Here is a 13420-nt window from a genome sequence, read left to right on the forward strand (position 1 = left end):
GGTATCAGTTCATGTGAAGAAATTTAAAGTTAGGCATTTTGGGATAAACTGATTACAAACTGTGTACCACACTGATGGAATTATACTCTAGGAAACAGATGAAGCTAGGGATTGAGGGATGGTAGCAGACAGAGAGTTGAAGTTTAGTGGACATATTGCTAAGGACTTTGAAGTAGCTCATAAGATTACTTAACTATTGAAGAACACATTAACAAGTAGAGATAAGAAGTTGTCATTCCTCTTTATAAGGCCTTGATATGTCGACATCTGAATTACTATGCTCAGGTCTGGTCTCCTTGGTTTCTTGGAGGTGAGGAAAGTGGTGGAGAGGATTTGGAGGTGAGCAACCAAGATGGTAAGTAGTACATGGAATGTTCCCTATGAGGACAGATTGAGAGTGTGTGGATTGCAGAAGTTGATTGATATGTGAAAAACACAGGATATGATAGAAACATTTAAGTTGCTTAAAGAGTTTTATATGATTGATGCAGGGGAAATGTTTCAGCACTTGGCTAGAGAGGTCAGAACAAGAGGTCATTCCCAGAAGTTCAACACTGGTGTGGTTAGTAGCAGTGGTAGGACTAAATGTTTTGCTTGGATAGTTGTGAATGAGTGGACTTGGTTTCCAGAGTTAGTTATGAGTACTTTGTCTCTTAATGGGTTCAAGGAGAGGTATGATAGATTGTGTGGATAAATTGGGTCTCTATGATGAGTCTTCAGAAGGTGCCCATGAAATAATAATAATAATCATTAATATTTCAGTTTCATACTTTCGTTATGGATTGGAGTAGCATTAGAACTTCTTTCTTACTAGAATTTCTGTATCTAATGAAGCTCTAATTTCTGAAGCTAATAAGAAGTTAATCTCTTATAGGGAGGCTAATCAGAAAAATCAAAAAAAAAAAAAAGTTAATAAACGTAGAAAGCTGGATTACGTACTTTGTCTTTTAATCTTGAATGTTCTTTCTTCTTCTTCCTACAGAATATTGATTTTTTCTAATGCCACTAAGAAAGTTTGGAAACTTTATATGATATGTGAATAAGTAAGGTTTTCACAGTACAGGAACATTGGTTTAGAGATGATAAGCTTTTTCAAGCCACTTCACGGCCTCCAGTTAGCAGGATGGGAGTATTTTACCAGGTGATGATAAATTATTAACCACTTTGGTAAGAAATATAAACTTTATCACTAATACTGCTTATCAATCTGAAGCACTCTTAAGTAATGGAATTATGGTGTGACTAGTACAGTACACAAGGTGCACTGAATTAGCACACCAATTTAATTATTTTATACACTGTTTGAATCTTGAACATGGTGTAGCATGGCCTCAGGTTGCATTGATAAAATTCAAACCAAACAATCAGTCTCAAGCTAGTGCAAGAAAGTCACGTCTACAACTTTTGGATGTAATTAAAGTTGGCCTGTTCTTTTGGGAAAGAATAAGAGTTTCCAAACGTTTGGTAATTGTTTATTTACAGCCATGGTTATTCAGATTTAGAGAATTTTGGATGGCCAACAAAATTTTCCTTTCCGAAGAGTCTTTTTTTATATTTTTAATATGTTATAATAAATTTAGCTTAATCCTTTATCCAAGTGTAAGCAAACAAAGTTTGGCCTGAAGTATCTTCAGGACTGAGGCAACTCGTGGTAAAAGTAGACCAAGCTCTCATTACTCCTTGTCTTAGTATCTCCCATAATGCAAAGCACATCTCCTTGGGACATGTATAATGCTATGCATTAAGGGAAGGGCCACTACCCAGACCAGTTTCGACCTTTATTGAAGTCTCATCAGTGGGAGCCAGACCCAGAGGTGGTAATATCAAGGTGGAAGCAACGGAGAAGTCATATTTACCCATATGAGTTGCCAAAAGGTGTCTCACCTTATTATTAAATTACTCTGGATTTAGAGAAAGATGTTGGAAGTTTTTTCCATTGCTTCTACCTTGGTATCACCACCTCTGGGTCTGGCTCCCACTGACGAGACCTCAATAAAGGTCGAAACTGGTCTGAGTAGTGGCCCTTCCCTTAATGCATAGCATTATACATGTCCACAAGGAGATATGCTTTGCATTATGGAAGATACTAAGATGAGGAGTAATGACACCTTGGTTTACCACGAATTACCTCAGTCCTGAAGATACTTCAGGCACAAACTTTGTTTGCTAACACTTGGATAAAGGATTAAACTAAATTTGTTATAGTCTAACCAAGTGGGAAAAAACTTCCAATATCTTCAATATGGTTTTGTTTTATATGAAAGTAGTTCTCCATTTGTTCTTATGCAGTTTATCAAGGAGGATAAGAGTGAATGAACTGTGAGAAGAATCTTCTAGAGTGGGCCATGGCTAGGATACAGTGAATATATTTATGCAAAATGAAATAAAAATCAGTAAGAAACTCTTCTAAAGAAACCTATCAGCTATCAAGAATACTCCAAAAGTGAGAAAGTATGGAGGCAAGAAAATGTCAAAAATATTGAAAATATTCATCCTTTTCCATTACATGATTAATTCGTTCATTGCATGCAGACAGATGGATGTTTTCAACATTTCTGACATTTTCTGGATTTACAGTACAAAGAAATTTTCTGCACTAAACTAAGGCTACCGTGTTTATCCACTTTTTTTTTTCGTATTTTCTTAGTCACAGTATTGTTCACTAGAGAACAATGCAGGTAGTAAAGCTTTTTATTATTTTTATTTTTTAATGATCTTTGTATAATCACAGAAATGAATTATTATGCTATGATAATTATTTCAACTGAATGACACATAATACTCAATATGTCTTAAAATTATCCAACTTTTTGTTTGTTTTCAAGATACTTGCATCATATTTAAAAAAAAGTCCTTACCATTTCCTTATTATCTTTAGGCTGAACTTTGTCTCCCATTCGTACTGAATTCATCACAGGCTTGGAATTGTTTTTTAATTTCATTTTGACAGGCTTGCCATCTATAATTAAAATATATTTTAAAAACTCGGGTATTATTTTTTAAAGTTTATAAAATTTTAGTTTTTTTAATTTTGTATAAGAAAGTGAAATTGATTTCACATATCTCTTTGTGAAATAACAACATATCTTTTTGAAATGAAAAAAGAAGGTAGACTAGTGGATAATAAAATTGGTGACATATATGAAAACAGGAATTTCTAGAGAGCAGACATCAGTTTGTCACTCTATTATATAACATAATGACACCACAAAAAGACGACTGTCGTTTTAACAAAAGAGAATTGTGTTCCTCTTCTGTGTACAATAAAGGACAGAGGAGTGTGCATATACAGTATTCTTTTTGTTGTTTCAAAGGCTTAATCTTATATGCATATGCTGATGATATTGTCCATTGTTTGAAGAGAGATAATCAGTTGTTTACAGACTGTGTAAAATTGAAAGCTGAAAATCCAAAATAAAAATCACTCAGTGGTATTTGAATAAAGATGGTTCTGCAGCAGATAAATACACTGCTTGGAAAGAAGTCAACAGACACCATAGTGTGAGGAACAAACAGCCATGGCACCAACCTTAATAAGATATAGGACCTCCTTTCACTGTGATGACTGCAGCAATCCTATGCATACTTTCCACAAGTGTAAGATAACGATCAATGAAAATTTTGGAACATTCTTCCTGTAGGCATGTAATAAGATCCTGACTCTTGTGGAGGAAGGCATCCCTTGACCTCACCCAACACTCAATAGCATTGAAATCAGGGCTTTGCAGAGGCCAGTTAAGTGTGGTAACATTCATGTCCACAAATCATTAGGTTACAGCAGCAGTCTTATGACAATGCATTGTCTTGCTGAAATAGTATGACAGTGCATTGTCTTTCTAGAAAGTAGGAAAGATTGCATTGTCTAGAATGTTCAGATACCTCTTGAAATTCAATATTCGTGGTACCACAAACAAAGGTCTAAGGTCAAACCAGGAAAAAAAGTACATACCATCACACTGCCACCTTTGAATTTCATAGTTGGGTTATGCACTCTGGTAAGAGATGTTCACCAGGCATCCGTCCTGCCTGTCCATCTACTTGGTAGAGGGCGCAGCATGATTTGTCAGTTATAATACAGCTTTCCAAGCTTCCACATCCCACTGCACATGCTCTTTGTACCAATGAAGATGACAAAGCATGTTGGTTCGAGTAATGCAGTACTTTGCATGTTGCAGTCATACCATGGAAACCCATGTTGTGAACATCAGTTCTGAATGTTTTTGTGCTGATTCATGTTCCAGTTACTCCCAGAACTCAGCATTCAATGTGTCGGCAGATGAATGACAGTTTTTACATAATATCCTTCGTAACACTCTACAGTCATGTTCAGTGAGTGTGTTGGGTCTCCCACTATGGGTAGCACTTGCAGACTCCCTGAGCTTCCATCTCAGTATGGTATCACTGATTGTTGATCTGGGATAGCACAAGTTATCAAACAGATAGGTCTGCAACATGGCATCCTATCACAATGCCTCTTTCAAACTCCATCAGTTCTCTTCTTGTAGCAATTTCACTCAGATACAGTTGCACCAACTAGAAAGCATCATATTCCTCCAATTTATACCAGATATAAACATGTGACTCATTACATGACATGGTGCACTTTGCCCATGGGGTATCCATTGACTTCTTTCCAAGTAATGTATTTATATCACCGCAATGTGTGATATTTGCATGTTGAATAAAAGAAATGAAATTCAGGCTGCTGTAAAGTTTAAATTTATGGAACCCATAGACAAAAACTGTGAATATCACCAGAGGAATGGTACCATATTGAGGAGAGCGTAGGACATTTCAGATACGAAAGTAATTGTATAAAGCATTAATTAGACTACAACTGGACTACTGTGCACTGATCTGGTCTCTTGCATATGTAGGAGAAGGTAATGCTATAAGGATGTACAGCAGCGTGGGATGGCAGATGAGAGAATAGGTTCAGGGGTATAGCCTGTAGAATTTGGCAGATAGAAAAAGAGATGTATCATGATTGAAAATTATGTTGAAGAAGAGCTTATCAGATAGATCCAGTAGACATTCTGCAAAAGCAATATGTGATGGGAGAATGCAAAGTCCTGAAAGCCATACATTGGTGGCATGAACAAGGAAGTGAAAAGTAGATTTTTTGTATGGAGAGTGATAGATATATGGGGTACCTAAAGGTCAAATCTATATAACTGAGAGGAGATCTCCACATAGTCTTCAAAGGAATGCAGAGAACTGACCAGGACTTCTGACCCAATGTCCAATCCTCACCTTCTTGTGGTGCACCCTGTTATGTATCTACCTGAATACTAAATGGATGAGGATGTGCTGGAAATTTGGGATGTAGCAGACCAAATTTTATTCTTATTGGCTTAAACCAAAATATAAAATGATGGTACAACATGACAGAATTTCATGCAGGCTGGGGCATCGCCCAGTTAAACAAGGTGTCCATTGTTTTCACCAGGGAACCAGGGCAAACAGCTAAAAGTCAGCTACTGGAATAAATCCTAAAACACACCCCAACTCAACATCACCAGAGCAAGATTATTATTATTATTATTATTATTATTATTACAGGTATCTCCATGGAGTCAGTAGACTTATCGCAGGAGACCCAAACTAGCAAAACAATATCTGTCATATCTCTTCTTGAATTCATTTACAGATGAAGAGCTGACAACTAAGTCAGGCAATGAATTCCACTCATTCACCACCCTCCAGGCAAAAAACCTTGTTCTGACACCTTTGTTAACCACACTCTTCTTTAATTTCCAGAGATAACCTCTTGTTCTTCCATCACAATCACACAGCTGAAACATTTCCCCTGCATCAATCCTATAAAAACCTTTCAGTAATTTGAATGTTTCTATCATATCCCCTCTTCTTCGCCTATCAACCAATCTCTGCAATCCACAAGCTCTCAATCTATCAATGTAGGGAGCATTTTTTATATCACTCACCAACTTGGTCACTCTTCTCTGAACCCTCTCCACAGCCTCCTCATCTCCAAGGAATCCAGGTGACCTGACCTGAGCACAGTAATCCAAATGTGGAAGTATCAATGCTTTATAAAGGGGAATAATAACCTCTTTATCTCTGGATGTCAGTGTGTTCTTCAACAACCAAGTAATCCTATGTGCAATCTTGGACACCTTAACAATGTGTCCTCTGAACTTCATCTCCCTATCTACCAATACCCCTAAGTCCCTAGCCTCATCAATCTCTTAGAGTACCTTTGACATCCATTATCTTTTGCCCATTTTACCAGCTTATTTAAATTCTCCTGCAAACTTTCAACATCAGCTTGATTTTTTTATTGCACTACACAACTTTGCATCATCAGCTAACAACTGATTATCTCCCTTTAAGCCATTTCCTATATCATTTATATACAAATTAAACAACATTGGCCCAAGCACAGAGCCCTGAGGCACACCACTGGTCACCCACCTCATTCTGGACTCGGCTCCTCCATACACCACCTTATGGTATCTCTCACTGAGCCATTCTCCTATCCATATCACCAATTTAATATCCATTCCCATCTGCTCCAATTTGCGTAACAGTGTTCTATGGGGTATCCTGTCAAAAGCCTTAGCAAAATCCAGAAGTACCACTGTGTAGCCAATTCCTTTGTCCAACTCAGATGTTATTCTATTATGAATAATTAATAGATTGCTAAGGCAGGATCTACCTTTAACAAAACCATGTTGGCCTCTATAGAGTATAATATCCTGATCCACCCATTCTTGAATTTTGACTTTAACCAACTTTTCCAATACTTTTATCACTACTCCTGAGATGGTGATTGGTCTGTAATTAAATACCGCAGTTTTAGAGCCATCCTTATGCAAAGGAACCACTTTGCCTAACTTCCACTCCCTAGGGACCATACCAGAGTTCAAACTTAAATTAATTATCCAAGCAAGAGGGGTTGACAATTCATTTGCACGTTCACACAACACCCGAGCTGATATTCCATCTAAGCCTACAGCAGTGTTTGCATTTAAATTTTGCAATATATTAAATATCTCTGATTCTTTAGCTTCAATTCTCACATTAGGTATTGCTACAGGTATAGAGATATCCTCACTTAGGTGATAGAGTTTTGAAAAGTGATCACTCAGTAACTTGACTATTACATCTGATTTTGTGACCTCAATACCATCAGCACCCACTAAAGTTATCCTTCTGAAGTCATTCTTCCTCTTACTTGCCACATAGCGGAAGAACTCTTTGGGATTACCCCTGATCTCTTTGGCTAAGATCTTCTCATAATCTGATTTAGCTTTTCTTACTATACTGGTAATCTTCCTAGCTTGAGCCTTGTACTGCTCATGGGTGTCCTGATCGCCTTTCTCCTTGTAAATTCTCCATAACATTTTCTTTTTTTGCAGATGATGCTTGATACTACTGCTCATCCATCTAATGCCTGCCTTGTTTGACCTCCTGACCATGGGGACACAATCTGATATTGCTTTCCTCAGGTACCCACTGATTTTATCCCAAGCACTGCTAACATCTTTCCCTTGCAATATGTTCTGCCATGGGATGGCTGCAAGCTCACTCCGAAGCTTGTTATAATTGCCTAACTTGTAGTTACGTATAAACCCCTTGTTAACAGAAAAATCCACAGATTTTGCAACCTCCCAAGTCAATACCACATGATCGCTTTCACCAATTGGAGGTAACGAGGACACCTTACTTATGCATATAACCTCTGATCCAATAACCAGGTCCAACACTCTCACACCATGTGTCCCTTCAGTTATGTGCTGTTTCAAGTAATTATCTCGTAGACGATACATGAACTCCATTTCCTTTTTGCTATGTGATATTTCCTCCTTCCAAATGATATCACCATAATTAAAATCCCCCATAATAATAACTAAACCTGCACTCATTGCACTAATTTGCTGATGTATGAATTCAATATCTCCCCCTGTACTCCCTGGCCTATAGAAGCATCCAACTGTATATTTGGTTGCATTGGTCACAATTTCGCACCAGACCACCTCAAATGAACTCTCATTCACATGTCTATCATCTTGATATACTACTTTCTTTGATATACTACTGCAACACATCAGCTATCATCAACAGTACTCCTCCTCCTCCTCCTCCTGTTCTATCTTTTCTATCCTCCCTGAAAATACTGTACCCATCACATTCAATTCCAGTGACCACATCTTCTGCTGACAGCCAAGTTTCACTAATGCCTACAGCTTTTGGTGAGATTGCACTGACTAATGCCAAAAATTCTTCTCTCTTATTTCGAATGCTTCTAGCATTGGTATACAAAAATTGCAGATTCCCTCTAGATCTTGTACCGGCTTTAGAACTGATATATAAGTCACTAACTTCCGTAGTCCTATGCTGATTTTTATCCACTCTCTTCTGCAATTTATTCTGCATATAAGGATCAATAGATATACAATCAGTGCTAAAGTTTCTCTCTCTTACACTCCACCTTTTCAATATTAGTTTCCCTGCCCAATAACTTCAACTTGTTCAGAAAACAATAACTTCTTCAATCGCTTATGTCCTTCCATGTTAAGATGCAGTCCATCTCTAGCATACAACTGCCTTTTTTCTTCAAACACACTCCAAACATCAACAAATTCCAGACCTCTTTTTTTGCACATTCTTGCAATCATATCTTTCATTATCACTGCTCATCTACTTAACTCGTAATTGTCAAAACGAGCCATTGACACTTTTCCTCTTCACAATATCTAATAATGTTCTTAAATCTTTTCCTACCCGATTTATACTACCTCTCAGGTCATTCGTACCCACCATAACTATCATCTTGTCTGCTTCATGCCCTCTCTTTATTGCTAAAGCCACTCCTTCTATTGTCCCATCAGCCAAGCACTCCTCATGCATACCACTCTCCATAACCTTAATCATAGAATCACCATATATCTTACCACTCTTAACTTCATTCAAATCCACACTCATGGACTCATTCTCTACGCTATTCAGCATGACTCTCCCAGCTTCATTACTCAACGCTCTATTACTTACACCCCACTCTCACTACATCTTGTTTCTTCTAGGCCACTTATGGTTTTATTTTGTTGACTCCCAATCACTCCCATACTATTTATTACTGCATCATTCACCAAAGACTCACCCATATGTAATCCTGTTCTCATTATTTCAGCTAAAGTAATCTCTATAGTCCTAATTTCTCTGTTTAACACATTAAACTCAGCTTTAACTTCCAGTATCTCCTTACCGAGCACTTCTACTTCCTCATGAAGAAGATGAAGATCATTTTTCATTTTCATAAACTCCCGCTGAAGTTCTTCCGCTACGGTCCCAATGTCAGCTTCCATTCCTAAACGCTCCAGCCTATCCCGACTTCTCACATACGTTGACATTTTCGTTCTTCATATTTAGCCAAACCGACCACAGATCCTTCACATTCTTCGGCGCATACATGTAGCAGTTTCCACAACGCATCCATTGCGAAAAATCTAATGCTGAGCCAGCCTTTTGTGTAGAAGTAAGTCCGGCGCGCTGCTAACATACGTTTGTTATTGGACGCCATCTTTACACGTTGAAATAGTGAAACAAACGGCAGTGAAAACACAATATATACAACACAGTTCCAAACAATAACACCACTGAAGGACACTTGTATCTAACCGATGCACAACTGCAGCACAATTTGCGACAAAAAGCCACATTATATTTAACTTTAGAAACACGTTTTCTAGACTAGCTAAACACGACCGCCACATTTACCAAGGACACTCTCAAGGACAAAGATTGGTACTATCAACATAAGAAGCCTCAATGGCAAAGAAATGGAGATAGCTGAAGAATTGGATAAGTACCAGATCGACATAATAGGGGTGACTGAAACAAAAAAGACAAAACTGGTGAGATATTTCTGAGCAATAAACAGAAAATGTTATATTCAGGCAATGACAATCAAGGAAAAGAAGGAGTAGCCATAGTATTTAACACTAAATACGAGGCTAATCTTCTTGAATGGCAGGCAGTCTCAAGTGGAGTGATGTGTGCAAATATCAGAATGGGGAATTGGACAATGAGACTTATTTGTGCCTATGATCCCACAGAAGGCTCTACTAAGAGAGAAGTGGAGGAATTTTTTGAGGCTTTAGAGAAAGCAACTGACACAATGAAAAAGGAAAAGTTGGTCCTTGTTGGGGATCTAAATAGCAGAGTAGGAAATGATTGTCAGACATACAAAAATACTTTGGTAAAATTTGGAGAAAAGAGCAAAGCTAATAATAATGGCAAATACCTGTTGGATTTCTGCTCAGGACATGGACTGGTTATTACTAACACAATGTTCCAACATAAAAATTTGCACAAATTCACATGGAGAGAAGAGGCAAGGAATAAGAAGTCTCATTGACTATGTTATTGTTGATAGTGATGTTTTCCCACTGTGCAGGACACCAGAGTATACAGAGGATTTGAAATCAGAAGTGATCACCGTTTAGTCTTGAGCAGGATAAAATTGAATTTCATATTGAAAAGAAGAACATGTGAGAAAGTTTTAAAGAGAATAAAAGTTGAGCAGCTCTCAGATGTGAACTGTAGACTAAAATACACAAATATTATTCAAGAAAAAATGAAAGGGTTGGAGAGCAGGAACCAAACCTTGGAGATTCAGTGGCAAGCCAGAAGAAAAACACTGATTGATTCAGCCAGACAGGCATGTGGTGAGGTTGTGTACAAGGATAGAAAAATCAGAACTCCATGGTGGACACAGGAAGTTAAAGAGACAGTGAAGGAAAAGAAGAAAGCATATCAAAAGTTCCTGACAAATAAGTCAGCTTGTGCTCTTAGAGAATACAGAGACAAATGCAAGAATGCTAAACACCGTGTAAAACTAGCTAAACAAAAGTCATGGGAAGACTTTGGCAAGAACATAGAAAATAAATATCAAGAAGGTGGCAAAATATTCTGGAGGTTATTGAAGAAGCTCAGAAATGGAGAAAAGAGTACTGTAAAAAGGAATTCAAGATGATAAAGGTGATATGAAAACAGGAGAAAAAGATATCCTTGGATTATGTAATTTCTTTGAAAAACTGCTAAATGAAACAAGCAGTAATGACAGCATAGTGGTAAAAAACACTGACCAGGCATGCAGTCGGGAATACATATCCATACTTGAAGTAGAAAAAGCCATCAAAAGCCTGAAATGTGGAAAGGCAGCAGGAGTAGATGATATTCGACCAGAAATGCTCAACTTTGGAGGTATAAAAGTCATACAGTAGCTGCACTGCATAGTTCAGAAGGCATGGAGAGGGACGAATTCCAGATGATGGAGTAGAGCTCTCATAGTACCAATATATAAAAAGAGAAATAAAACCGAATGTGAGAATTACAGAGGCATTTCATTACTGAGTGTTCTTGGTAAGATTTATGCAAATATACTTGAGAAACAGTTGGGAAGGATTGTGGAAGAGAAGCTTGGTGAAGAACAAGCTGTATTCAGGCCAAATAGAGGCTGTTAGGATCAGATTTTTCACTTTAAAACAGATAGTTGAGAAATCATGGGAATATAACAAAGATCTGTATTTAAGTTTTGTAGATCTGGAAAAGACATATGACAAGGTGCCAAAAGAGAAGCTATTCAAAACACTACAGTTGTATGGTGTCAATGGGGCATTATATCAAGCAATACATAGTCTCTGTTTAAGTTGTATGTCAGCAGTTAGAATTGAAGGAAGTACAGGAAGATGGTTTAATGTTAAATCTGGTGTGAGACAAGGATGTACATTATCCCCCTGTCTTATTCATTATCTATATGGATCACATTATGAAGGAAAGTGGTATTAAACATGATATCAAAATTGGAGGTGTTAATCTCAGCTCTTTGCTTTATGCAGATAATGTTATATTTCTAAATAAATCTGCTACAAGTCTGCAAGATTCCCTGACTAAATTGAATAATTGTTGTAAAACATATGGTATGAAGGTCAGCATTAAAAAGACAATGAAAATAGGCAGAAACATTGACACTATCAACTGCAATGTGAATGGTGAACTTATAGAACAAGTAAAACATTTCAGCTACTTATGCATGATTTTCAGTGAAGATGGTAAATTAAATATGGAAATAGACAACAGAATCAACAATGCCGGTATGGTAGGAAGTCATCTGAATAAATTTTTATGGAATAAGAGAGAAATTAGCCAAAACACTGAATTAGCTGTATACAAGACAGTGTTGAAACCAATTTTAACTTAGGGATCTGAGAGCTGGGTTAGAAGTAAAACACTTGATCAAAGACTATATACTGCAGATATGAGAGTTCTGAGAAAGATTAGGGGCATGGACAGATGGCATCAATGGCAATATCATATTAAAAATGAGAATATTAGGAAAGAACTTGATATTGTCAGTATCCAGGAATGCATTAGCAGAGCTAATCTCAGGTGGTATGGTCACAAGCAGAATGGGAGAGGAAAGATTAGCAAAACAAGTGTTCTCTGCCAAAGTTGGCAGGAAAAAGACACAGAGGAAGACCAAGATATAGGTGGATTGATACAGTAAAAAGTGCCTTAGAAGACAGAAATATAAGAGCAGATAATATTGCAGTCTTGAAATTTAACAGACTGATTTGGAGGAAAATTGTAGATAGGAAGTTAGTAATGATGTAAATTTTTCATGTAGTACTATCATATCCTGTACACCCCTTGAGGGTATATATTCAGGAATTTGATGATGATGAGTGATAGATATGTGAGATAAGTTGCAAGTGCAGATTGTAAGTGCACTGACAATGAAAGGGTTCAAGGTGAGATATAATAATCATTGAAACAGACAAAGAAGCCTGGAAATAATATTAAACATCCATGGTCAAAGAATATTTTATATTGCTGTATAGAGTATATGAAGATGGAAAACTAATAGCATGGATATGAGGCTGCAGACATGCAGCTAGATATTAAAGACATTAACCACACCAACATTGATGAGGAAGAAATTTCTCACTCCTCATATCCATATATCAATGTAATATCAATGGCAATGCAATTTCAATAGGAACTTCTCACCTATGGCAACCCTGACATGTATGTATGTCAAGGCTGGCTGTGTGTTTGAAGTATGGAGGAGTAGAATAGAAGAGCACAGAAACTGTCTTTCAATAATGCATCAAGAAGCAAATAAATACTTTCAAGAAGCAAAATTCAATCACTACAAACAAAGCACAAGAACTGCTTTGTCTACAATTTTTGCATCAATCAGTAACATAATTACATAATAGCTGGCCTGGTTGTCCGAGTGGTTAGCGTATCCACTCTCCAGCCAAAAGGTTGCAGGTTTGAATCCCACTATGGGCATGGATGTTTGTGATTGTCTGTGAAAATACTAGTGGTGGTGGGCAGTAGATGGCAATGGTGTAGATGATGCAGTTAGCTGTAGTTGGTGGAGACGGAA

At 37.3% G+C, this 13420-nt stretch overlaps 1 protein-coding gene across 1 annotated transcript in view; it reads right to left on the minus strand.

Annotated features, from left to right (window-relative positions):
• LOC150098179 (sodium channel protein para-like) overlaps positions 1-13420 on the minus strand; it is a 1334265-nt gene that overhangs the window by 328652 nt on the left and 992193 nt on the right. The window contains 2 exon segments of the mRNA XM_090406598.1: positions 940-976; positions 2881-2951. Coding sequence (XP_090262724.1) covers positions 940-976; positions 2881-2951 — 108 coding nt within the window.

This window comes from Typopeltis vanoorti, chromosome 16, assembly GCF_054136105.1.
Source record: "Typopeltis vanoorti isolate ZY-2024b chromosome 16, IOZ_Tvanoo_1.0, whole genome shotgun sequence".
Lineage (NCBI taxonomy): Eukaryota > Metazoa > Arthropoda > Arachnida > Uropygi > Thelyphonidae > Typopeltis > Typopeltis vanoorti.